General features: G+C 41.4%; 1 protein-coding gene across 44 annotated transcripts in view; it reads left to right on the forward strand.

Annotated features, from left to right (window-relative positions):
- The window catches only part of LOC124034029 (calcium/calmodulin-dependent protein kinase type II subunit beta), a 98,206-nt gene that overhangs the window by 15,029 nt on the left and 56,420 nt on the right, over positions 1 to 26,757 (forward strand). For 31 of the 44 annotated variants that reach the window (XM_046346665.1, XM_046346672.1, XM_046346681.1 and 28 more), the window contains exons 3-7: positions 16,050 to 16,109; positions 16,370 to 16,411; positions 16,929 to 16,983; positions 17,313 to 17,378; positions 21,833 to 21,905. In XM_046346665.1, coding sequence (XP_046202621.1) covers positions 16,050 to 16,109; positions 16,370 to 16,411; positions 16,929 to 16,983; positions 17,313 to 17,378; positions 21,833 to 21,905 — 296 coding nt within the window. The remainder of the gene's footprint in view (positions 1 to 16,049; positions 16,110 to 16,369; positions 16,412 to 16,928; positions 16,984 to 17,312; positions 17,379 to 21,832; positions 21,906 to 26,757) is intronic. The other 13 variants (XM_046346670.1, XM_046346703.1, XM_046346702.1 and 10 more) reach the window with 3 other exon arrangements.

Below are 26,757 nucleotides of genomic sequence, written 5' to 3' on the forward strand. Positions count from 1 at the left end.
TAAGAATGTGAAATGTCAGAATAATAGTAGAGAGAATGTTTTATTTCAGCTTTAATTTCTTTCATCACATTCCCAGTGGGTCAGAAGTTTACATACACTTAATTAGTATTTTGTAGCATTGACTTTAAATTGTTAAACTTTGGTCAAATGTTTCGGGAAACCTTGAATTTTGGCCCATTCCTCCTGACAGAGCTGGTGTAACTGAGTCAGGCTAGGCCTCCTTGCTAGCACACGCTTTTTCAGTTCTGCCCACACATTTTCTATAGGATTGAGGTCAGGGATTTGTGATGGCCACTCCAATACCTTGACTTTGTTGTCTTTAAGCCATTTTGCCACAACTATGCTTTGTGGTCATTGTCCATTTGGAAGACACATTTGTGACCAAGCTTTAACTTCCTGACTGATGTCTTGAGATGTTGCTTCAATATATCCACATAAGTTTCCTGCCTCATGATGTCATCTATTTTGTGAAGTGCACCAGTCCCTCGTGCAGCAAAGCACCCCCACAACATGATGCTGCCACTCCCATGCTTCACAGTTGGGATGGTGTCCTTCGGCTTGCAAGCCACCCCTTTTTCCTCCAAACATAACAATGGTCCTTATGGCCAAACAGTACTATTTTTGTTTAATCAGACCAGAGGACATTTCTCCAAAAAGTACAATCTTTGTCCCCATGTGCAGATGCAAACCGTAGTCTGGCTATTTTTATGGCGGTTTTGGAGCAGCGGCTTCTTCCTTGCTGAGCGGTCTCTCAGGTTATGTTGATATAGGACTTGTTTTACTGTGGATATAGATACTTTTGTACCTGTTTCCTCCATCTTCACAAAGTCCTTTGCTGTTGTTTTGGGATTGATTTGCACTTTTCGTACCGAAATACGTTCATCTCCAGGTGACAGAACGTATGTCCTTCCTGAGCGGTATGATGGCTGCATGGTCCCATGGTGTTTATACTTGCGTACTGTTGTTTGTACAGATGAACGTGGTACCTTCAAGCGTTTGTAAATTGCTCCCAGGGATGAACCAGACTTGTGAAGGTCTACAATTTATTTTTCTCGGGCCTTGGCATCCACAGGTACACCTCCAATTGACTCAAATGATGTCAATTAGCCTATCAGAAGCTTCTAAAGCCGTGACATAATTTTCTGGAATTTTCCAAGCTGTTTAAAGGCATCGTCAACTTAGTGTATGTTAACTTCTAACCCACTGGAATTGTGATACAGTGAATTATAAATTAAATAATCTGTCTGTAAACAATTATTTGAAAAATTACTTGTGTCATGCACAAGTCCAAACTGACTTGCCAACACTATAATTTGTTAACAAGAAATTGATGGAGTGGTTGAAAAATGATTTTTAGTGACTTCCGACTTCAACTGTAGCTCAAGTTGGGGAGGGGGGGGGGTTCACCCCTAGCTTGGCTATTAGACAATTCTTTAGTAAAGGTTGAATAGTCTATTTTTCAGCTAATAGCCTATCCTGCTATGCTTGTGAAAAACTAATAATAACACTTTTCCCCCTTTCCACATGTTAAAGATTCCAATTGACAAAGTGTTTTTAGCCACAATTGGCCCCAACCCCAATTAATACATTTGGGCACAATCAATAGCTTGCTGGACATATGGCTAGAATGTTGCTTCCTGCTTGTTTCATTACATTATTATGCCGGTCTAATAGAAAATATACTGGATTGTTACTCCCATCTCATTCTTCGCTCTTTTCCACTCGTCATTCAGCACGCTTGTGGGCGTGCTGGCAGGATGTACTGTTTTTTTATTCTGTATATATGAATTACAAATCAGCCTTTACTTAAATCAGTTGCATAGTTACAATGTGTAATCATTGATGTCCCAGGAGCAAGAGTGGTAAACACTGTTGAAGTGTATAATTGTAATACATACATGAAGGCACAGCATCATTCAAATAATGAAGTTTGATACACCTGGTATTGGATATGACTGATTTCGCTAAATAGTGATTTTCATCATTTTCTTTATGACCAAAAAATATACACAATCGTTGGTCTCTACATGAACTAACATTTTTCTCTCAGTTGTTAATGTTTTGCTTGACTCTTTATGACGTTATAACTACTTACATTTGCTTCCCCAATAGTGTTTTGTCAGCCATCTTTGCTGAAGAAAGTCACCACGGACGGGTCTCTGGAGTCAATTTCGTAATTGGAACCACTCGATATGGTTGGCCATGTAAAAATATTGGGACCCAAATGCATAATGAGTGCTCTACCTCCCCTTTTGTGGTGGTCTGGAGCAATGAAGCCGTGACGCTAGGTACCTCTAAGTCCAGCGGTGTAAGCTTGCAACTTTTAAAGGAGGAACCACTGGATTACTTTTGATTACTAGAAAGTGTTTTACTCAATTATTTAGTTCAATGGTAAGCTCACCCGTGATGTGTTGAATTGCAAATAGTAATTGCTATTAGCTAATTCATATTGTGGTTTCTGACAGCCGAGAGTTATCTAAATACATCAATCTTTCTTCAGTTAGCACTAGCACTAGGACTCATGTTGCCTACATTTTCCGGTTTGGTTGATTGTGTGTGCTGTCGCTACGTCTGTGAATGAATGAACATTGCATCCAAAAATAAACTGGTCGCATTCAGGACATAACTTTGTAAGGACTGTGTTTGTGCAAAATGTTTCTGTGAAAAAACAGCGTGGCTAGCTCAAATGCTGACTGCTGAAACTGAAACTGAATGTTCTAAATAAGCGTTCTTATCTTACGGGTTTGATATATGCTGCAAGGACCACTGTAGAATGATCACACACATTTGTTGGTACATGTGAAAAGGTCAATTATAATCAACATAATAATTCACATTTCCTGTTTCTGCAGGGTTATTTTCCTGCTGTAGAAAACTGGCTCAAATTAAGATTCTACATCTCTATATACAGTGCATTTGGAAAGTATTGACTTTTTCTACATTTTGTTACGTTACAACCTTATTCTAAAATTGATTAAATAAATGAACATCTTCATCAATATACACACAAAACCCCATAATGACAAAGCCAAACAGTTTTGTATTTTTTTTTGCAAATGTAAAAAAAACAAAAAACAGATACCTTATTTACATAACTATTCAGAGCCTTTGCTATGGGATTCCAAATTGAGCTCAGGTGTATCCTGTTTCCATTTATTGTCCTTGGTATGTTTATACCACTTGATTGGAGTCCACCTGTGGTAAATTCAATTGATTGGACATGATTTGGAAAGGCACATACGTATCGATATAAGATGCCACAGTTGGCAATGATTGTCAGCGCCCAAACCAAGCCATGAGGTCGAAGGAATTTCCCGTAGGGCTCTGAAACAAGATTCTGTCGAGACACAGATCTGGGGAAGAGTACCAAAACATTTCTGTGACATTGAAGGTCCCTAAGAATACAGTGGCCTCCATCAGTCTTAAATGGAAGAAGTTCGGAACCACCAAGACTTCCTAGAGCTGGCTGCCTTGCCAAACTGAGCAAACAGGGGAGAAGAGCCTTGGTCAGGGAGGTGACCAAGAACCCGATGGTCAATCAGCCAGCTCCGGAGTTACTCTGTGGAGATGGTTGTCCTTCTGCAAGGTTCTCCCATCTCTGCAGCACTCCACCAATCAGGCCATTATGGTAGTGTGGCCAGACGGAAAACACTCCTCAGTAAAAGGCACATGACAACCCGTTTAGACTATGACAAAAGGTACCTAAAGGACTCTGAGGCCAATGAGAAGCAAGATTCTCTGGTTAGATGAAACCAAGGTTGAACTCCTGAATGCCAAGCGTCATGTCTGGAGGAAACCAGGCACCGCTCATCACCTGGCCAATACCATCCCTACGATGAAGCACGTTGGTGGCAGCATCATGCTGTGGGATTTCTTTCAGTGGCAGGGACTGGGAGACTTGTCAGGATTGAGGGAAAGAGGAATGGAGCAAAGTACAGAGATCCTTGGTGAAAACCTGCTCCAGAGCTCTCAGGACCTCAGACAGGGGTGAAGGTTCACCTTCCAACCGGACAATGACCCTTAGCACACAGCCAAGACAACACAGGCTTGGCTTCGGGCCAGGTCTCTGAATGTTCTTGAGTGGCCCAGCCAGAGCCCGGACTTGAACCCTATTGAACATCTCTGGAGAGACCTGAAAATATCTGTGCAGTGACGCTCCCCATACAACCTGACAAAGCTTGAGAGGATCTGCAGAGAAGAATGGGAGAAACTCCTCAAATACAGGTGTGCCAAGCATGTAGCATCATACACAAGAAGACTGAGGCTGTAATTGCTGCCTACAATGCTTTAACAAAGTACTGAGTAAAGGGTCTGAATACTCATGTAAAGGTGATATTTCTAACCCTGTTTTTGCTTTGTCATTATGATGCATTGTGTGTACAATTTCATCCATTTTAGAATGAGGCTGTAACGTAACAAAATGTGGATAAAGTGAAGGGGTCTGAATACTTGCTTAAATACATTGTAGTTTGAAAAGAAATGAAACATTATGTCTAATTGTGCTGTATTGTACTACTGCTTGTACAAAACCCTCAGAACAGCCTAAATTCCTCAGGGCATGGACTCTATGAGGTGTCGAAAGCGCTCCACCGGGATGTTGGCCCATATTGACTCCAGTGCTTCCCACGATTGTGTCAAGTTGACTGGATGTCCTTTGGGTGGTGGACCATTCTTGAGCGTGAAAAGCCCAGCAGCGTTGCAGTTCTTGACACATTCAAACTGGTGCGCCTGGCACCTTACCCTGTTCAAAGGCACTTAAATATTTTGTCTTGCCCATTCACCCTCTGAATGGCACACATACACAATCCATGTCTCAATTGTCTCAACCTGTCATCTCCCCTTACACTGATTTGAAGTGTAAGGGTGACATCAGTAAGGGATCATAGCTTTTGCCTGAATTCACCTGGTCAGTCTATGTCATGGAAAGAGCAAGTGTTCTTAATAGTTTGTGTACACAGTGTATATACTCTCTACCTATATGGCAGAAGATAGCTAGCTGTGTGTTATGTATCTACTGTACCTCAATTTCCTAGTATTTGAGTAGAGGGGATGTAGGCTACAGGCGTAGGTCAGTGGTCTCAAACAGCGGTACTAGAACCCCTGGTGGTACTTGCCCTATCCACAGGGGGTACTTGAGAAGACTCATGAGACCATAGGCCTACTGGTAAAATGCACATGAAGGGGTGCTTCATGGCTACTGTTCTTGATGTTTCACTACATGGGCTTTAGTCAACATATTACCCATTCAAAGATACATTTCATTTTGGTGAAACAAATGGACATGAACATGATTTTGACATGTCAAATCGTATTTATGTTTTTGTTCAAATCAAATGTTGCATGATATGATGAAATAGGCAATGGAGCAGGAGGATTTCGAGGAAAAGAGAATGAGATTGACAGATGAATGTGTGTGAGGGGGTGGGGGGGATAGAGAAGGCACCTCAGGCACTTGAAAGCTGGGGGCCATGCGTCTGTGCTTCTACATGCCTTTAGCACGGGACTCTCATCTGACACACACACACACACACACACACACACACACACACACACACACACACACACACACACACACACACACACACACACACACACACACACACACACACACACACACACACACACACACACACACACACACACACACACACACACACACCGAGAGTCCTAATGCTAGCCTACTCAACTTGTATTGGATACAGTAGAAGATTCGGCCTGTCCCTTATTCCCTTATTCATGAGTAGGTGGAAAATATGGTTGCCTTCCAATCCAATACCATGATGAGTCACAGTCATAAACTCTTCTCAGCTTAGAACAAACTCAGTTGTACATTACAAATGCCGTATCTTAATTTGAACCAGTTTCTCACAGTAGGAAAATAATTCTGCAGCAACTGGAACTGTGAATTATTACGTGGATGATAATTCATATACATTTTTTTGTAGGGGCAAATCAAGTCTGAACATAGAATATTCTACAATTACTTGAAACAACTGAACATTATGAAACATCAAAGATACCAGGCCTGCTCTTTATAGCAGATTTTGAAAAGGCTTTTGATAAAGACGACTAGAATTTATATATAAATGCCTGGATTACTTTAATTTTGATGAATCTCTTATACAATGGGTTAAAGTTATGTACATCAACCCCAGATGTAAAATAGTGGTAATGGTAAATAATGGTTATTTCTCAGAAAGCATTGAGCTTTTAAGAGGAGTAAAACAAGGCTGTCTGTTGTCTCCATATCTATTTATGGCCATTGAAATACTAGCTATTAAAATTAGATCCAAGAAGAACATCAAGGGGATAGAAATCCAGGAGATTAAAACAAAAGTTTCAATGTATGCCGTGACTCTAGTTTTTTCTTAAATCCACAATATGGATCCCTGCACAGTCTTGATCACTTTTCTAGCCTCTCTGGATTAAACCAAATTATGACAAGTGTATCATATTACGTATTGGATCGTTAAAAAATAGTGTTTACACTACCTTGTAGTTTACCAATAAAATGGGCGGATGGTGAATTAGCCGCACTTGGTAATGACATCTCAAAAAATATAAATTAACTTACCACAATTAATCGCAATAGAAAGTTAGCAAAAATAGATAAGGTTCTGCAACCATGGAGAGGTACATACTTGTTTATTTATGGAAAAATCACATTGATTAACTCTTTGGTCCTATCACAGTTTACTTACGTACGAATGGCACTGCCTACTCCAGATATTTGTTTTTTAAATAATATGAGCAAAAAATATTTCATTTTGTTTGGAATGCTAAACCAGACAAAATTAAACATGCCTATTTATATAATGAATATGAGTTTGGGGGGCTAACATGTTAAAATATTAAAGCTTTAAACCTCTCACTAAAAGCTTGACTCATACATAAATTATACTAAACCCAAAATGGTTCTCCAGTAGATTATTAAGAAAGGCTCATTCTTTGTTCAAAAATGGCCTTTTTGCCTTCATACAGGAATACAATTGATAATTTCCGACTAATTGAAAATTACATTTTGTTTAAAGTATCACCCTTTCTAAAACGAGCAATACAAATCTTTTTACAATTTCAGTTTTATCCTACAGAAAAGATAGAACAAATGTTATAGTTCAACTCAAATATACTGATTAATAAAAAAAAACATAATTTATGGACAAAAAAAGTATTATATTTGTTAGTGATATTATGAATAGAAATCAAGGAGTTTTATGTCACATTTGCAGTTATCGAAAATATATAGGAATATCTGTTCAATCTAAACTTACAACCATCTGATTGCAGCACTACCACAAAAATGAAGGTGGCAAATGGAAAAGGGAGAAGGTAGTTTGTTTGGAAAAGGGAGAAGCTTGTTTGCCTGTCATATATTAAAGATACAAATTGGCTGAAAGGAACTGGCATAAATATAAAAATATACCAGTTTAATTTGAGGACATAATATTGACCGCTGTGCCATACAGATTGCAAAATAAATGGGAAGAGATTTTCGATGTACCAATTCCATGGCATTTGGTTTATGAACTGGTACAAAAAAACTACACTTGATTCAACACTTAGAGTTTTTCAATTATTATATAGAATTGTTTCCGCCAATATATAATATATTTATATAATATAGGGCATACATATCAGATCTGTAGATTTAGCTGCGAAGAGACTCAATAGATAATTTATTCTGTCACTCAGAAACTTATTCCAATGTCTGTCTGCAAGCTGAAAATATTTGCACTGTAATTCTGTGGACCTAATTCAGATGTCATAACAAGATGCCCAGCGCTTCAGGCCTCCTCCACAAACCTCTCTTGCTCTCTCCCCACCCGCAAAATGTCAGTCCCATCTTGCATCATAGGTTACTCTTGTCTGTCTATCACGCATGTAAAGAACTATCTTTCCTGCTCTATCTGCGCTGATTGGTGAAGTAATGTAATGAGCTCAATGTTTAAAACAAAAATGATTTCACAGGTTAAAAAGGAACAGAAAGGAACAATATATACCAAAATATAACAATATAGTACTTTTTGGGGGGTCGAACGAGTTCAGAATTGTATTTTTCTGGTCGGAACAGTGGAATGGAATGAAAAGAATAGTGTTTCTGTTCAGAACGAAACAATTGGAAAATAATTTAACTTACAACCCTTGGTTTAAACTGTCCAGTCCAGCAGACGAACAGCTAATGTCAGCTGCCACATGTCAGGGGTAGTGGGGTGGGGCTGTTGGCACAGCCTGCAGCCAATCCGAGAGCTTGTTTATTGACGTGAAGACTGGACAGTGTTGCAGGAGGTCAGCTATTGGGCCAATATATTCTCAATGGAAATATGAGACACTGTTTAGGAGATGATAGAGATTGGTGATGAGAGAGAGAGTGTGTGTGAGGGTGGTGTGTGTGCTGTTTCAGAATCACCTGCAATACAGTTGTAGTAGGATGACCTGTACTTAGGCCTATTTGTGTCATTATCTGGGTGTAAAATGACTGACTGACTGGGAGAAAATGGCCAAATTGTATCATCTCTCCATATGCTTCTTATGGCTACTGTGACTTGGCATAATGAAAATGACAAGTGGTCATATTTTGGTTTGGTATTCCTTGAAACCCATGTCAATCTGGTGGAATATGAGATGTGGTGATGTGTTTGATACAAGTGTGTGTGTTTAATGTATTCCTTTATTGTTGCAGTCATGCCATAACATAGTCTTCTCCTCTTTCTTCTCCTTTCCTCAGTGACATGATGAGTCGCAGATAGTCAGTCTTCCCTCCCACACTCAAGCATGCAAAAACCTCAGACAGAGAGCACCAAAATAATGTTTACACATACTCAATATCATAGACTTACTCACAGTATCAGACATGCATGCCCACACACAGAAACACACACAAATGTATGCACACAAGGGCAAAGTCACACTTTCTGTCTTGCTCTCATTCACTCTCACATGCGCATGTACGCATGAACACACACACGCACAGATTGGAGTTCATCGATCGCTGTGGGGTTTTTGGGCAGCAGCGAGGTCGTTTCTGTGGATTTTTCTCACCCAGGGAACACATTGCTCATGGTCTCTTCTCCCCCTCCATCCCCTCAGGACCCGTCCTCCACCTCCTTCTCTCCTCCTCTCCCTCTCCTCTCATCTCTTATTTACTCTGCTGCATCACAGAAAGGGAAGGCTGGGTGGATATAGGCTATTTGCTTCACGGCAAAACAGAAAACAGCTACAGCTACTATGGTGACAGAGAGGCAGAGATGTACTGGAAGAGCCTAGCTTACGGTGGACCGTAGTTTAACCTAAACACACACGGTTCATATAAAATTCAGCTCGCTATGGTATTTGTTTTTTTGGTGTGGAAATCTTGACCCTGCCCAGCACACCTAACCCACACTCTCAATGTACTGTCAGTCCAAAGACAAACCCATCCTGAATGTGACATTCGTCTGACATTTTACTGTATGTCTACTAGGGATGCAACAGTACAGTGGGTCCACGGTTCAGTATGTATCACGGTTTGTGGGCCATGGCCCGATTTCGGTATCTTTATATTGAAGAAAAGTGTGACTCTCATACAGGGGATGAGTTTTTCAACACGTAGCTCTTCATCTCCTAATCCAGTACATAGTGAACCGTCACAGTGAGGTAGCATCCAGTACATAGTGAACCGCCACAGTGAGGTAGCTTCCCGTACATAGTGAACCGTCACAGTGAGGTAGCTTTGAGTTGCTCTGGAGGTCCATCTATCAGTGGAGAGAGCTAGATAGGGTGTCTGTGTCAATTTGTTTTCAATGTATCTCCGTGATGTTTCATAGAGTGTGGGAATTATTTTGGTGCTGACATGTGTGCTGGAGGGGACATTGTAACACGGCTCAATTTATTTAATCGGGTGACGAAATCCCGAGTCAGTAACCGCCGAATAGGGCTGCAAATCTTTGGCTATGAATACTCCCATTGCTTTCGGACTCTCCTTGCTCCAGCTCCACCTGCAAGGGATACGGCTGGGTGATGGCGACGTAAATGACACATCATGTAAGAAGTGTATCCACTCGAGTAGCCGACAGTGGCAAAGCAATGCTCGCAGACTGTACTTTGTTTGTTTACGGTCTTCTTACCCTCGTCATCGTATTGAACGCTGAATCCAAAATGTTCCCACATAGCGGGTTTGAAAGACGGCGGTGCCTCTTCAATTTTGCTTCTCTCTGTCTCGCTAGCGCTCACAATTGTCATGTTGGAGCTGAGCTGAGAGAATATTTGTTTTTAGTTTCCCTTCTCTTCATGGGGCCCCTTTAGAGAAGTTTCCTACTGAAATGTCATTGCAAATCTTCCATTGGTTGTTTAAGGGGGAGGGGGTTGCGCTCACTGCGGTTGCCACATTTTGAGACATTGCTTTGGAGTAAAGTTTGTCAGCCCTCAGGAGACCTGGGGCCTGGGGCCTGGGGCCTGGGGCCTGGGGCCTCAAGCAGTTGCCTGCCAAACCTGTTCACAAGCTGCATGCGTGGTTCTGTGGATCTGAATGTACAACGTGCGTGTAGTCTGCAGCGCAATAAACAAGTTTCGGAAATTCTAGGAAAATGACAGGCATATCTTAATTCTGCGGTTCATGTGTGCGTATTGAACCATAGGGGGCGTACCGAACGGTTCGACAACATACTGTGTACCGTTGCATCCCTAATGTCTACACACAAACACCTGCTGTAGTAACACACATAGCACACATAAATAATTGTATAATGTATTGGTAATCCTGTGGTCCTCAGTATATCGGGATTTAGGTAGCTGGTTTCCTAACAAGTATCTCTATCTGTGGCCTACAGATGTGGGATCTTAATTTGATCACTCCTTTGTTGCTGAGAATTTTTCTCCATAGCAGGAAATGCAAATGTCAGGCTTGATTTGCCCGAACAAAAAATGCACCACCCCCTAAAGAAAACTCCTTAAAACTCCTTAATTATAATACACATAATAAATCACATTTCCTGTTGCTGCAGGATTATTTTCCTGCTGTAGAAAATTGGCTAAAATTAAGATCCTTCATCTGTATGGGCCATTTTGGAGTAAAACATGGACTATTACGAGACCAGATCTGTCTATTGATTGAACAAGCAGTTTGAGTCAATGTCTGTCTGCTACAGGTTTAGCTTTCATCGATTGACAGAAGGTGGTAAAAGACTAAATAAGATCTTCCCTGTCTGAGTGGAAGTGGGCAGTGAGTAGTAGGTACACAGTTGTATTTTAGCAGTGCTTATGTGAAGAGGCTTTGCTATTGGCAAAGACCAGCTAGAAAGAAAAAGACAGCTGTTATATAATAAATCAAAATAACTTTATTTACAAGTGCTGGCTGTCTTTGGTTGGCTTGTTGCTGGTCGATGGAGAAGCTTTTGGGTACATCTCAGTAGTCTCAACTCTCTTCATCTCAGAAACTATTGGATGCATCTCAATAATCTAATACTCTCCACTTCTGTTTTCCTTCATCTGCACTGATTTGATATGGTGGTTGCCTACACCACCAGCCTGCACGTGTATACACCTGTCCAGTGTTTTCACTCCAATTAGGATGAAGGAAAGGAGACAAGAGAGAGACCGAAACTAAAACAGGAAATGCCCGTGCTCAGGTCTGTTCAACGCTGGTCCGACCAATCTGAACCACTGCTTTTAATCATGGCAAGGCGACCGGAAACATGACCGAATACAGCTATTTGCAGCTATTCGCTCCGCAAGGCAATCAAACAAGCTAAGTGTCAGTATAGAGACAAAGTAGAGTCGCAATTCAACGGCTCAGACACAAGACGTATGTGGCAGGGTCTATAGTCAATCACAGATTACAAAAAGAAAACCAGCCCCGTCATGGACACTGGCGTCTTGCTCCCAGACAAACTAAACAACTTCTTTGCTCACTTTGAGGACAATACATTGCCACTGACACAGTCCGCTACCAAAAACTGCGGGCTCTCCTTCACTGCAGCCAACTTGAGTAAAACATTTAAATGTGTTAACCCTTGCAAGGCTGCAGGCCCAGACGGCATCCCTAGACATGTCCTCAGAGCATGCACAGACCAGCTGGCTGGTGTGTCTACGGACATATTCAATCAATCCCTATCCCAGTCTGCTGTTCCCAAATGTTTCAAGAGGGCCACCATTGTTCCTGTTCCCAAGAAAGGTAACTGAGCTAAACAACTATCTAGCACTCACTTCCGTCATCATGAAGTGCTTTGAGAGACTAGTCAAGGATCATATCACCTCCGCCCTACCTGACACCCTAGACCCACTCCAATTCACTTACCGCCCCAATAGGTCCACAGACGATGTAATCGCAATCACACTGCACACTCCCCTAACCCATCTGGACAAGAGGAATACCTATGTAAGAATGCTGTTCATCGATTACAGCTCAGAATTTAACACCATAGTACCCTCCAAACTCGTCATTAAGCTTGAGACCCTGGGTCTCGACCCCGCCCTGTACAACTGGGTCCTGGACTTTCTGATGGGCCGCCTCCAGGTGGTGAGGATAGGAAACAACATCTCCACCCCGCTGATCCTCAACACTGGGGCCCCACAAGGGTGCATTCTCAGTTCCTTGGCGTACACATCGTGGACAAAGTGAAATGGTCCACCCACACAGACAGTGTGGTGAAGAAGGCGCAACAGCGACCTCAAGAGGCTGAAGAAATTTGGCTTGTCACCGAAAACACTTACGAACTTTTACAGATGCACAATCGAGAGCATCCTGTCGGGCTGTTTCATCGCCTGGTACAGCAAACCGTAAGGCTCTCCAGAGGGTAGTGAGGTCTGCACAATGCATCACCGGGGGCAAACTACCTGCCCTCTAGGACACCTACACCACCCGATGTCACAGGAAGGCCAAAAAGATCATCAAGGACAACAACCACCCCGCTATCATCCAGAAGGCGAGGTCAGTACAGGTGCATCAAGGCTGGGAGACTGAAAAACAGATTCTATCTCAAGGCCATCAGACTGTAAACAGCCATCACCAACAATGAGTGGCTGCTGCCAACATACTGACTCAAATCTCTAGCCACTTCAATAATTAAAAATTGGATGTAATAAATGTATCACTAGTCACTTTAAACAATGGAACTTTATATAATGTTTACATACCCTACATTACTCATTTTTATGTATATACTGTACTCTATACCATCTACTGCATCTTGCCTATGCCACACGGCCATTGCTCATCCATATATTTATATGTACATAGTCTTATTCATTCCTTTACACTTGTGTGTATAAGGTAGTTGTTGTGAAATTATTAGATTACTTGTTAGATATTACTGCAAGGTCAGAACTAGAAGCCCAAGCATTTCGCTACACTGGCATTAACATCTGCTAACCATGTGTATGTGACCAATAAAATTAGATTTGATTTCTGATTATTGAGATACACCTTATATGTGTGACCTATTGCTAAGTGACTGTTCCAATTTGAATAGGTTTTGAATGTGATAGACTGTTGGACAGTGAGAGGGGGGTGTTGCTTAATATTCAAATGAGGGCCAGGAGGCCGGCCAATTGTGTGGAGTTCACCTTGAGGTGAAAGAACACTGGGATTGGAAATACAGACGGTATGATTTTCAATACCGTTTCTTATTTGGGGTGGTTGGGGGCTGTGGGGTGCGTGCTAAGTCACTGCTTATAGCTGTACATTAAGTATAACTATAAAAATGTAAGATGTGTCAAATAAATGATATCCAGCTCAGGGCTCCAGCTTTGCATTTGGTTTGCTAACTTGTTAGGTAACTGGCTAGATTTATGGGCTCTTGAGTGGCGCAGCGGTCTAAGGCACTGCATCTCTGTGCTAGAGGCATCACTACAGACCCTGGTTCAATCCCAGGCTGTATCACACTGTGCTCTGACTGGAAGTCCCATAGGGCAGTGCACAATTGGCCCAGTGTCATCCGGATTATGGTTTGGCCGGTGTAAATAAGAATTTGTTCATAACTGGCTTAGTTAAATAAAAAAATGTGAAGATCAAGCTTCTTCATTTACAGCAGAGAGCCTGAGTACCAGTCTCTTTAGCTAACATTCCATTCCTTGTAATTGCCAAAGACACTGGCCTTTCTGTCATGTTCAAGTATGAACATTCTATCATTAATGGCCTCAGGAGAACAGAGGAGTTGATCCTGATTCGATAACCCTCACAGCTATCCTCCAATCAAAATTACTATCCAAATATTATACAATGGGTGGGGTGGGTCTAATCCTGAATGCTGATTGGTGTCTATTCCACATATTGCCACCGGCTTAATCTGTGACATGCTCATATGCCCATTTACTTTGTTCTGTCTGACTGTGCAATCCACTGTTTTATCAGCTGACAAGCTGACAATTTATACATTTGATCTCCACTATAAAAAGCATCTAGACATTATCTCAGATTTCTTTTAGACTAACATTTAGTTTTCAACAGCGGAGATTTGTGTCGACCTTGCTGTCTGTCCCTCAAACATTTGCAACATTGCTTCAATATACAAATTCAATCTCCAGCTGTCGCATAGTAATGAACATGTCGGGAGTCAGGATGAGCCATACTGGCAGGCAGGCAGCTTTTCTCAGCCAGTCAAAATCAGCATAATCTTTATGGATATACAGAAAGAAATATCAATAGAAAACAGGTCAAACGAAACAAATTGCAGCTGGTTGGCAGTATTTCTAGCTTCCGTTTGAAGTGATCGTGTTAGCTAGCTGTGCTGTTGGCTAGCTCCTCTGAACAATAGTGTCCTGACGAGAGAGCATTTTCTATGCCAGGTAAAATTATGCGTCATTAGCTCATTGTTAAATGTCACTTGAAAACAGCTTAAACAAATGCACATGCAGCTACTTTGTTGTTGTTCTGGCTGTACTGTTTGAAGTAACTGTAGGTTAGCCGTAGTTGGCTATCTAGTAAGGAAGGAATAAGAATGTTGCCAGCCAGTATGGCAATAGAACATTTAGAACGAACGACTGGATCACCTCCATAGATATAGAACAAAAATACTTAACAAATGGGTCGCGTTTCTGGCAACCGAACTGATAGAACCAACAACAAGCCGGCTTGGGTAGCAACCCTAGATTTGTGTTGGGACTATTTCTTGTGTAAGGATAAATAGTATGAATAAATAATTTTTTCATAAATCATTATTTGAATATGTTGATAACCCATTGTATAAAAGTGATAATGATCTCGAAGCCGGTGTTTAGGGGATACAGTATATTGGCATATTTTTCAGCGCCTAACAACACCGCTGCCAATATGTCCTCCAAACATAGATTTCTCGGGTATTATCACCTAATTGGAACTATATCATTTTTTTTTCTCCACAGAACATGTTGGCATCCATTTTTTGTTTGTCCAGAGGAAACCAATCTGTCAAAATGTGCTAGCTCATGTCTACGTTCTCTTGCTTACCTAACAGCTAAATGTTTATTTTTAACTTTGTTATAATTATATTTTTGAGGCTCATGATGTTGTCATGGAAAATATGAATGTTATTTCCAACAACCAATGAGCAACCCTGCCATAAACCCATCTGCATATTGAACATTGAGATTGCAGAAAAGCCAGTTTCTTTGGCAATGACATGGAGTTGCAAGGAGTGGAATGTTAGCTAAAAAGACTGGTACCCAGACTAGAGACATTCAATCCCCTCCTGGATCAAGATCCCCGTTGCTCCAAACATTTGTGGGGTGCACGTATACCCCGGTATGGTACAGAAACGGTATGACGATTTGAACATCTGTTTACCGCTAAACCCTAGTACAAGTTTACGTAACTTTTATCATAATCTCCAACTTGCATTCCATGGCAGTTAGTCAGTCACTAGGCAGTCTACATTTTGTCAACTCCACTGTTTTTAGGCCTGGGTCCCTCCCTCATCCAAGCAGCCAGTGGCACTGTACTAAAGAGATGCTCACAAGTTGTATCCATTTGTTCTGTTACACTTATGTGCATTTGTGTATTACACCAAAATAAAGTGCCGTCAACGTATATAACTTTATATTGCATCTGTTACAGTATTCAGGCCTGTGTGTGTAAGTGTTTGTTATTCCCTCCTCAGATCACCAGAAGCTAGAGAGAGAGGCCCGCATTTGTCGCCTGCTCAAGCACTCCAACATCGGTGAGTCTTTCTGTAACTAACCAACGCACCAAAGCACTGTCCACCTACCTACACAGTATGCTGCAATATGCTGCTTCAATCTGCCATTTATCAAACTTCAATATATCTATATATATATCTATATACATACATGTATACATATATTCTGCAATATAAAGTTTGCTGATTCAACAATCTATCATCTATAATAAGTCTATATGAATCTCTAAGCCGGCACAAAGTTTTGATATCTGCGTCTTGTTTGACTATTCCACATTCAGTACCATGGCGACGGAAGGCTCAGGTTCCTGGGTCTGGCCTCGGTGCGTTTTGATTTATCCTTCCGTTGCCATGCATTATTACTGGCCAAGTATGAATAAAAGGCTTTTTAACGTGAGAGTGCCTTGAGTTGACATTTTTGGGGGAGATTTTTGCCCCCTAATGCTTTTGCCGTGTTCGCACTACCTGATTGTTCGCACTTCTTCTTGTTGCTTGTTCCAAGTCATTCTTTATCCCCCTGTTTTCACATGAACGTACAGCTCTCGGACAGCTACTTTAGTATCAAAGAAGCACTCTTCCACTGTTTCATTGGGCCTTATACTGTACACTTTAATCCAAATGCCATGATGTGTTTGAAATCAGAAAGCTATTTGGAAAAAGGTTTCACTTGCAACGATCTTGATATGTGGTTGTCTTAGCTATTTTGGTTGACTGCACCGATTGTTGATTGATGCTCTGGATAAGAGTGTCTGCTAAATGACCAAATGTGAATGTATACAGATTTCATTTGACCCCTCCATGGCTTAGTTCTCCCTCTCTTTCTCTCTCTCTCTCTTTCAGTTCGTCTTCATGACAGTATATCAGAGGAAGGCTTCCACTATCTCCTATTTGACTTGTAAGTTCCTCTCCTTTTTTACAAATGTTTTACCTCTTTACACCGCTGTAATTTGTCTATCCACTCACTAAAATCCCCCTACTCTTTTACACTACTCTCCTCTCTTATACCCTCCCTCGCCCTCTCCCATGAGATTCTGCCGGTTAACAGTACTAGTTCTAGTTTCCATGGTAACAGCTGGCACTGGGGATGAGAGGATGAGAGAGAGTAGGGTTGCCGAGGGTAACGGGAGTCCTGGTGTAGCAAGCCGGAGCGAGAGGTGCTTCAGACCTGACTGAGCGGAATGCTGATCTGATTGGTTAATGAGCTTTTCTCTGATTTGTTGACAGGGTGACTGGAGGGGAGCTGTTCGAGGACATCGTAGCCAGAGAGTACTACAGTGAGGCTGATGCCAGGTAAGACTGGCACATACAGTACATGTCTCTCTCTCTCCCTCTCTCTTTTTTTCATTCTTCTGCTCTCGCTCTCTCTTTTTCTCAGTTTCTCTCCCTCTTTCTCTCTCTTTCTTTCGCTATCGCTTTCTCACTCCATCTCCCTTTCTTGCTCTCCTTTCACTATCCCACTCTCCTTTTGCTTCTTCCATCCTCTTCTGCCTTGTTTCTTGTCCACACCCTGAATCTCAATACACCAGACCCTGAATCTCAATACACCGCTTGCGAAGTAGACTGCAGACTAGACCAGGGTTTGGGGTTTGGCAAGTCAATGGGAGAAGTAAAAAATCTGTACATAGTTGTTAATTTTCTCGTTTTTCTTTTTAACAAGTTTTCATTTTCATCAACTTTATATCAAAGGAGTGTCTTTGATTTAACGGTTTGCACATGCGCATTTTGGGGCAACATGACCGTTAGACCCGGTGACGTGTTTCTGCACATGAGTTTAGCTAGCTAACGTCGCCATGACATCGCCTACAAGTGTGATCAGGGATTTGAGAGGCAGTTTTTCTGCCTATCTTCAAACAGTACTGTCTTTGTCAGTACATTGAAGCAGCTTCCTATTCTCAGGTCTGACTTGGTTTGATAAGGTGCAAGAGAAGCACTATTATCAAAGGCTCTGGGAAAGAGAAGTGGAATGTCATCGCTGTCAGATATCTAGCTATGCGATAATAAGGACATCGGACCAAGGGAAGGAAGCCAGTGGAGAGTATTGAAATTGACCCCATCTGTGTCTCAGTAGCCATACTGTCTAGTCCAGTCAGATATGAGCTATAAGCACTGATCTGGAGACGGATATTAGAACAGTGAAGCTATACACACCCTGTCCTTCTGCAGCCTCTCTCTGTGCTTCCTTTATCCTCCTCTATCTCTCTCTCTTTACTTCTCCCTTTTTCGTTCTCTCTCGTTCTCTTTCACTTTCTGTCACTCATTTTCTCTCCCCCTGTCCCACATTCTCTCATTTTCTGTCATCTCTCTCTTCCTTTCACTGACGCAGTGTGGCTACCTCTACAGCTACCCTATCAGAGCAGTACTCTAGCACACATATACAAACAAACACACCACAGGGCAGGGTGGGGCAAGGTCACTGCCTTATCTCCAGTGAGTGTATTCTGCCAGTCTTTCACTCCTGATATTACAACCCACACACAATGGCTGTTTGGAGGAGGCACATCACACACATTGGTTAGTGTGTGAATTGTTAAGGGAGAGTGTGTGTGTGTTTGGACCTGTGTGTGAAAGTTGGGGTGTGTGTGAAACAAAGTATGTGTAAAGACAAGTGTGCATCTGTCTATGCACTGAATGTCAACGTGTGAATATGGAGATGATGAGAGTAGGTGTGTGTGTCAGTCATCCAGGTCAGCCTTGCCCCCTGTTTCCTAGGAGACCAGCAATAACTGGGCCTTTTAATTAGCAGACATAATTAGTCACACACAAAAAAAAATGTATAGCTTAAAATTGTAGATATATTTTTTCTGTCATGTGCTGGAGTTGCCATGGCAGAACACAAAACAGGACATGAATTGTTTTCTGGCATTAGACAGAAGCTAAATGTTTTCGACGTTGTTAGCTCAATGAATATGAATTCACCCAAAATCAACTTTCTGTTTTCTGTCCTTCTGAGACGAGTGTGATTGTGGCTCAAACTGCATATATGGGCAGTGTGCAGAGTGTGACTGGGGTTTCTCTGTCCTCCATAGGACCTAGTAAACAGAGAAGTCCATGGGAGGGAGGGAGAGAGAGAGTCAAATGGGCACGGAATGTAATCAGAAAATTCCCCTCTACTCACGGATTAAAAAGCACTTAAATTTCCCTTTACGGCGTATCTAATAACCACAGACCGTCTCCAATAAACTCACTGAGCTGATCCATAACAGAGCATTATTCCACTCTAGGGTTGCAAAATCTGCGGAGCCACTGTAGGGGGTCTGCAATTAGTTGGGGGGGGGGGTGTATTTTTTTATGTGAACATTTTTTTATTTTATAAACCTCCCAAGCTGCAACAGAATACCATTTGTATGTCACTGCGTCCAGTATGAAGGAAGTTAGAGGTAGTTTCACGAGCAAATGCTAACTAGCAATGACTGGAAGTGTACAGGAACAGTTAGTCTGCTAGCTGTTCCTTGTTCATCCGACTCTGGGGAAGTACATACGTGGCTTAATTTCCAAAATCTCGAACTATCCCTTTAATATGGAGGAAATCGTCGTTGGAGCCAATTACATAGTTGTTTCTGTGTAGAGAATTCTTAGGCCAGCTGTCTAAGTGCTAATTTTCGAGATGGAAAAACAGTTTGCCAATGTAAACCCACCAAAACCAGATAGAAAGCATGCAGAAAAGATATTGAACTATACAGTACCAGTCAAAAGTTTGGACACGCCTACTCATTCAAGGGTTTTTCTTTATTTTGACTATTTTCTACATTGTAGAATAATAGTGAAGAACTCAGAAATATGAAATAACACGTGACCGACCGGCTCAAATCAGTTGTATGTAGCATAATTTGAAATTGTGTTTTTTACATTGGATAAAATTAGAGACTCCGAGCTACAAAATGGTATATCATACACTGCATTTGAGGAACAATGGGAAAATAATTATGCTTTGAAAGTTGATAAACTTGTAAACTCACTTTTGAGAAAATGGCCTTACTTCTGGAGAGCCCTTTGTATCTATGATGAAAATTACAGGCCTCTCTCATCTTTTTAAGTGGGAGAACTTGCGCAATTGGTGGCTGACTAAATACTTTTTTGCCCCACTGTATGCCTAGTTTCCTGAAACGGGTCACATATGGAGTCATGTAGTAACCAAAAAAGTGTTAAACAAATCTAAATATATTTCATATTTGAGATTCTTCAAAGAAGCCACCGTTTGCCTTGATGACAGCTTTGCACACTCTTGGCATTCTACAATGTAGAAAATAGTAGAAATAAAGAAAAACTCTTGAATGAGTAGGTGTGTCCAAACGTTTGACTGGTATTATATATATTTTATTTTTATACCATCTTTGAGAATCATCAATCAAATAAAAGCTAGACCGTCAGGGAGAATCTGCTTTACAACCGCAACATGTTATTTACGCTGCCAGGATACCTTTCTAGCTAATAGACCAAGTTAGAGTTTACACTTCCTCTTCACATGAACCGGGGGGTCGCTAACATGATGGGGGTTCCTGGGTCGCCTGTTTGTTCCTGTGCAAGAACGTTTTGAAATCCCCTGGTATAAACTACTTTATAAACGGGGTGGCTCGAGCCCTCAATGCTGATTTGGCTGATAGCCATGGTATATCAGACTGTATACCCACGGGTATGACAAAACGTTTATTTTTATCTAGCAGTTTATCATAGCAATAAGGCACCTTGGGGGTTTGTGATTATATGGCCAATATACCACGGCTAAGGGCTGTATCCAGGCAATCCACGTTGCGTCGTGACAAAGACCAGCCCTTAGCCGTGGTATATTGGTACAGAAAAAAATGAATTAATTAGTACTTTATTTTAACTTAAGTACTTAAGTGCTTGCCATGTCCACTTATGTGTGTGTGTGTGTGTGTGTGTGTGTGTGTGTGTGTGTGTGTGTGTGTGTGTGTGTGTGTGTGTGTGTGTGTGTGTGTGTGTGTGTGTGTGTGTGTGTGTGTGTGTGTGTGTGTGTGTGTGTGTGTGTGTGTGTGTGTGTGTGTGTGTCCTCCCACTCAGTATCCATCCTGCAGGCTGTCTTCCTGTTCTGCTATTAGTCACATTATATCCTGCACATTTAACTCCTTCACCACACACACACACACACACACACAGTGGTAAAGGCACATTAACCCCTTCACTGCGCAATATTTTCCATCCACTCGTTGGTTGAAATAACAGTTACACATCAATCCACTGTTCTCCTCTATCTCTCTCTTTCTCATTTTCTGTTCTCTGCCTTGTTCACTTTCTCATGTCAGTCTCTTACTCTCCCTATCTCTCCCTCCTCTCTTGCCCTCTATCATCTCTTATTCCCTCCTTTTCTCGCTGCTCTCCTCCCGTTCTCTCTCCTCCCTCTCTTCTCTTTCTCTATGTTGTGAGCACATCTGGCTGTGCTGTTGTTGGTAGTCTTGTCTCATCATGTTGAAAACGGTTTTGTCTCCTCACCCCTCACTGCATTCATCCACTTCATCTCCTCCTTCCATCGCTCTCCAACATATCTTCCATCTCTCCTACTCCATTTCTCTGTTCTATACATCAAATGTGCATTCTTTTATCACTCTTCAATATTCTGTCCATCTTACTGTTTTTCTTGCTTTTCAAAATCATGTTCACCTGCCAATATTTTTCACCTGTCCACATTTCTCCTCCACCATCCCATCCTCTCTTCTTCCACCTTCCCTCCCTCCATCTCTCCCTCTCCTCCATCTCTCCCTTTCCTCCTCTCTGTTTTGTCTTCACAGTCACTGTATCACTCAGATTCTAGACAGTGTTCATCACATTCACCAACATGACATAGTGCACAGGGACCTGAAGGTCAGTATGTGTAGAGACCAGCTGCACTCCTCTTCCTCCCCCTTCCTCTGCCTGACATCTCCACCCCCTGCACCTCTGCCTGCACCCTCGCCCACTCCGTCTCAGTCTCCCTGTCTGTTCGTGTGTTTTTCTGTCAGTCGTTCAGTCTATCAGTCTGTCTGTTGCTCTGCTGCGTCTCGATGTGCTTGTTTATTTTATTCTGAGGTTCCTGCATTTGCTCTTGTTGCACTGACTGTCTGACTTCGCCCTCCATCCTCCTCCCTAAACCTTTGACCCCTCACCCCCCCCTCCAACCTCCTCAACCCCCTCAACCCGGGACCCCCACCAGTGCACTTGCCCAGCTTCTCAGGCTTCTGCGACTGTTTCTCACTCCCAAGAATGCGTCCCAAATGGCACCGCCTGAAAAACAGCCGTCTTTCACCTTTTATGGTGACAATAATGCTTTCGTTTGCTGTAGACGGTATCTAAAATAAATATCAATGGTGAACTTGATCAAATTTCTTGTTGGCAGAATGTCTTCTTTTGCTGTGACATTTGTTGTAATCCGAAATGCTTCCGAAAGACAAAAATGATTGTGGACCTGTAAACAGATGATTTGAATCCAATAATGTTTTACTTTGAACCTAACCTAAATCTGCTGCACTGCCCGGGAAATCTGAAACATTGTCTACTCTGATTTATTTTATACTACAGTAGTCTACACACTTCAATGCAAATGATCAACTGTCTGTTCACCTGTTAAATAATTATACTGTGTTATAAACTGTGCTCACTTTCTAATAGATGGAGCATTGACTTGAAATGGTTATAGCTTATCAATAGGCCCAATGAAATGACAGATGCGCGTGGAAATCTGTTGTAATAAGTTCTTCTGCACTGGTTATGATATATGTATTAGGTTTACAAATGAAACATTGTCTACACGAGACATATTCAGAGAGAGCCTACAAAATGTCAATGGAAAAGGGTTCTACTGTTATACTGCGTTTCGGGATCGGATCGCATAGAGCAAAATACTTGAAATAGCTCATCTATTTACTTCTGCGAAGTGGGTCCAATTAAATGAGAGAAGGAACTAATGGAAACCTAACTTGTTGTAGGCCTGGTAGGCTATTTCACAAGTATGAAACCATATCACAGTCAGAAAAGGTGAGGAATTTATTCCATGATCATGGACATGAAATAAATAATAGGAAATAGATGACTATTTAGAATTATTTTCCAATGCAAAGATAAAATAAATAGATATTTGCTCTTCTCACTAATGGCAAATGATTACACGGCTAATGATTACACGGCTAATGATTACACGGCAAATGATTACACGGCAAATGATTACACGGCTAATGATTACACGGCAAATGATTACATGGCAAATGATTACACGGCTATTACATTATTATATTTAGCTATCTGTTTTTTTGCATGAATAAGAGTGTCAACATATATTTCCCATTTACACAAGGCTACTACTAGGCTACTTTTGCCTTCTTGCAATGCAATATTTCAACCAGTAGAAACTGTGCGTACGCATGGTCTGAAGTTTTCGGGAGGATAAGCACATTCTCACGTCAAGTTTAGTTTTTATAAATGCTAACTTTTGCATGAAAACTGACACACACATGTTTTGGCACATATTTTGTGCATACGCAGCGTTTATAAATTATAATGACGAACACATTCTTATTTACAATGATGGCCTACCAAAAGGCAAAAGGCCTCCTGCGGGGACGGGGGCTGGATTAAAAATAAATACAAATATATTAACCTCTTGCTCCTACCTGGCACGCAGGCGTCCCATCTAGAGCTCTGGAAATACAAATGCACTACGCTAAATGCTAATAGTATTAGTTAAAACTCAAACGTTCATTAAAATACACATGCAGGGTATTGAATTAAAGCTACACTCGTTGTGAATCCAGGCATCAAGTCAGATTTTTAAAATGCTTTTCGGCGAAAGAATGAGAAGCTATTATCTGATAGCATGTAACACCACAAAAGACCCACAGGGGACGTAAACAAAATAATTAGCATATTCGGCGCTACACAAACCGCACAATAAAATATAAAACATTCATTACCTTTGACCATCTTCTTTGTTGGCACTCCTAGATGTCCCATAATCACTATTGGGTCTTTTTTTCCGATTAAATTGGTCCATATATAGCCTAGATATTGTTCTATGTAGACTGTGTGATAAACGGAAAAAAATATAGTTTCATAACGTAACGTAATTTTTTTAAATTGAAAAAGTCGACGATAAACTTTCACAAAACACTTCGAAATACTTTTGTAATGCAACTTTAGGTATTAGTACACGTTAATAAGCGATAAAATTAATCAGGAGGCGATGTAAATTCTTTAGCTGTCCGTGTCGAAAACATGTCTGAAGAGAGCTCGACCAAAACATCCGGTCGGAGACCGGAGGGAATTGGTTCCCTTGATTCGGTTAGACCAAGAATCAATTGCGAATCAAATGACAAGACTCTAGACAACGTGTGGAAGCTGTAGGCACTGAAACCTCGGTCTCATGTAATTCGGTTCACTTTGAACAATTCCTTGAAGTCGCGGATGGATAGTAAATTTCCATTTTCAGTGATCAGGTTTTCCTGCGCTTTTCGATGAAACGCACGTTCTGTTATAGTCACAGCCGTGATTTAACCAGTTTTATAAACGTCTGAGTGTTTTCTATCCACACATACTAATCATATGCATATACTATATTCCTGGCCTGAGTAGCAGGGCGCTGAAATGTTGCGCGATTTTTAACAGAATGTTCGAAAAAGTAGAGGGTCGACTTAACAGGTTAACATAGGACAAAACACACATCACGACAAGATGTCGTGATCACAGCACACACAAAGATAGACCGAAGACGACAACATAGCAAGACAGCAACACACGACAACACAGCATGGTAAAAACACAACATGACAACAACATGTAGCAACACAACATGGTACAAACATTATTGGGCACGGACAACAGCACAAAGGGCAGGAAGGTAGAGACAACAATATATCACGCAAAGCAGCCACAACTGTCAGTAAGAGTGTCCATGATTGAGTCTTTGGATGAAGAGATTGAGATAAAACTGTCCAGTTTGAGTGTTTGTTGCAGCTCGTTCCAGTCGCTAGCTGCAGGGAACTGAAAAGACGAGCGACCAAGGGATGTATGTGCTCAGGGGACCTTTAACAGAATGTGACTGGCAGGATGGGTGTTGTATGTGGAGGATGTTATTTACTGTATTCATATGTTATAAACTGTACTCTACAGTGTCATATATAATGTCATATATTGTCTTGAAGTGGAGACAAAGATGTACAGTTGAAGTCGGAAGTTTACATACACCTTAGCCAAATACATTTAAACTCAGTTTTTTTTAAACAATTACTGACATTTAATCCTAGTAAAAATTCCTGGTCTTAGGTCAGTTCGGATCACCACTTTATTTTATGAATGTGAAATGTCAGAATAATAGTAGAGAGAATGATTTATATCAGCTTTAATTTCTTTCATCACATTCCCAGTGGGTCAGAAGTTAACATACACTCATTTAGTATTTGATAGCATTGCCTTTAAATTGTTTAATTGTCAAACGTTTCGGGTAGCCTTCCACAAGCTTCCCACAATAAGTTGGGTGAATTTTGGCCCATTCCTCCTGACAGTGCTGGTGTAACCGAGTCAGGTTTGTAGGCCTCCTTGCTCGCACCAGCTTTTTCAGTTCTGCCAAGAAATTGTCTATAGGATTGAGGTCAGGGCTTTGTGATGGCCACTCCAATACCTTGACTTTGTTGTCCTTAAGCCATTTTGCCACAACTTTGGAAGTATGCTTGGGGTCATTGTCCATTTGGAAGACCCATTTGCGACCAAGCTTTAACTTCCTGACTGATGTCTTGAGATGTTGCTTTAATGTATCCACATAATTTCCATCCTCATGATGCCATCTATTTTGTGAAGTGCACCAGTCCCTCCTGCAGCAAAGCACCCCCACAACATGATGCTGCCACACTCGTGCTTCACGGTTGGGATGGTGTTCTTTGGCTTGCAAGCCTCCCCCTTTTTCCTCCAAACATAATGATGGTCATTATGGCCAAACATTTCTATTTTTCTTTCATCAGACCAGAGGGCATTTCTCCAAAAAGTATGATCTTTGTCCCCATATGCAGTTGCAAACCGTAGTCTGGCTTTTTTTATGGCGGTTTTGGAGCAGTGGCTTCTTCTTTGCTGAGCGGCCTTTCAGGTTATGTCGATATAGAACTCTTTTTACTGTGGATATAGATACTTTTGCACCTGTTTCCCCCAGCATCTTCACAGAGTCCTTTGCTGTTGTTCTGGGATTGATTTGCACTTTTCGCACCAAAGTACGTTAATTTATTCGTAGACAGAGCATGGTGTGACGGCTGCGTGGTCCCATGGTGTTTATACTTGCGTAGTACTGTTTGTACAGATGAACGTGGTACCTTCAGGTGTTTGTAAATTGCTCCCAAGGAAGAACCAGACTTGTCCAGGTCTTGGCTGATTTATTTCGATTTTCCCATGATGTCAAGCAAAGAGACACTGAGTTTGAAGGTAGGCCTTGAAATACATCCACAGGTACACCTCCAATTGACTCAAATTATGTCAATTCGCCTATCAGAAGCTTTTAAAGCTATGACATCATTTTCTGGAATTTTCCAAACTGTTTAAAGGCACAGTCAACTTAATGTATGTAAACTTCTGACCCACTGGAAGTGTGATACAGTGAATTATCAGTGAAATAATCTGTTTGTTAACAAGAAATTAGTGGAGTGGATGAAAAACAACTTTTAATTACTCCAACCTAAGTGTATGTAAACTTCTGACTTCAACT

The sequence above is a fragment of the Oncorhynchus gorbuscha genome, linkage group LG04 (genome assembly GCF_021184085.1).
Source record: "Oncorhynchus gorbuscha isolate QuinsamMale2020 ecotype Even-year linkage group LG04, OgorEven_v1.0, whole genome shotgun sequence".
Classification (NCBI taxonomy): domain Eukaryota; kingdom Metazoa; phylum Chordata; class Actinopteri; order Salmoniformes; family Salmonidae; genus Oncorhynchus; species Oncorhynchus gorbuscha.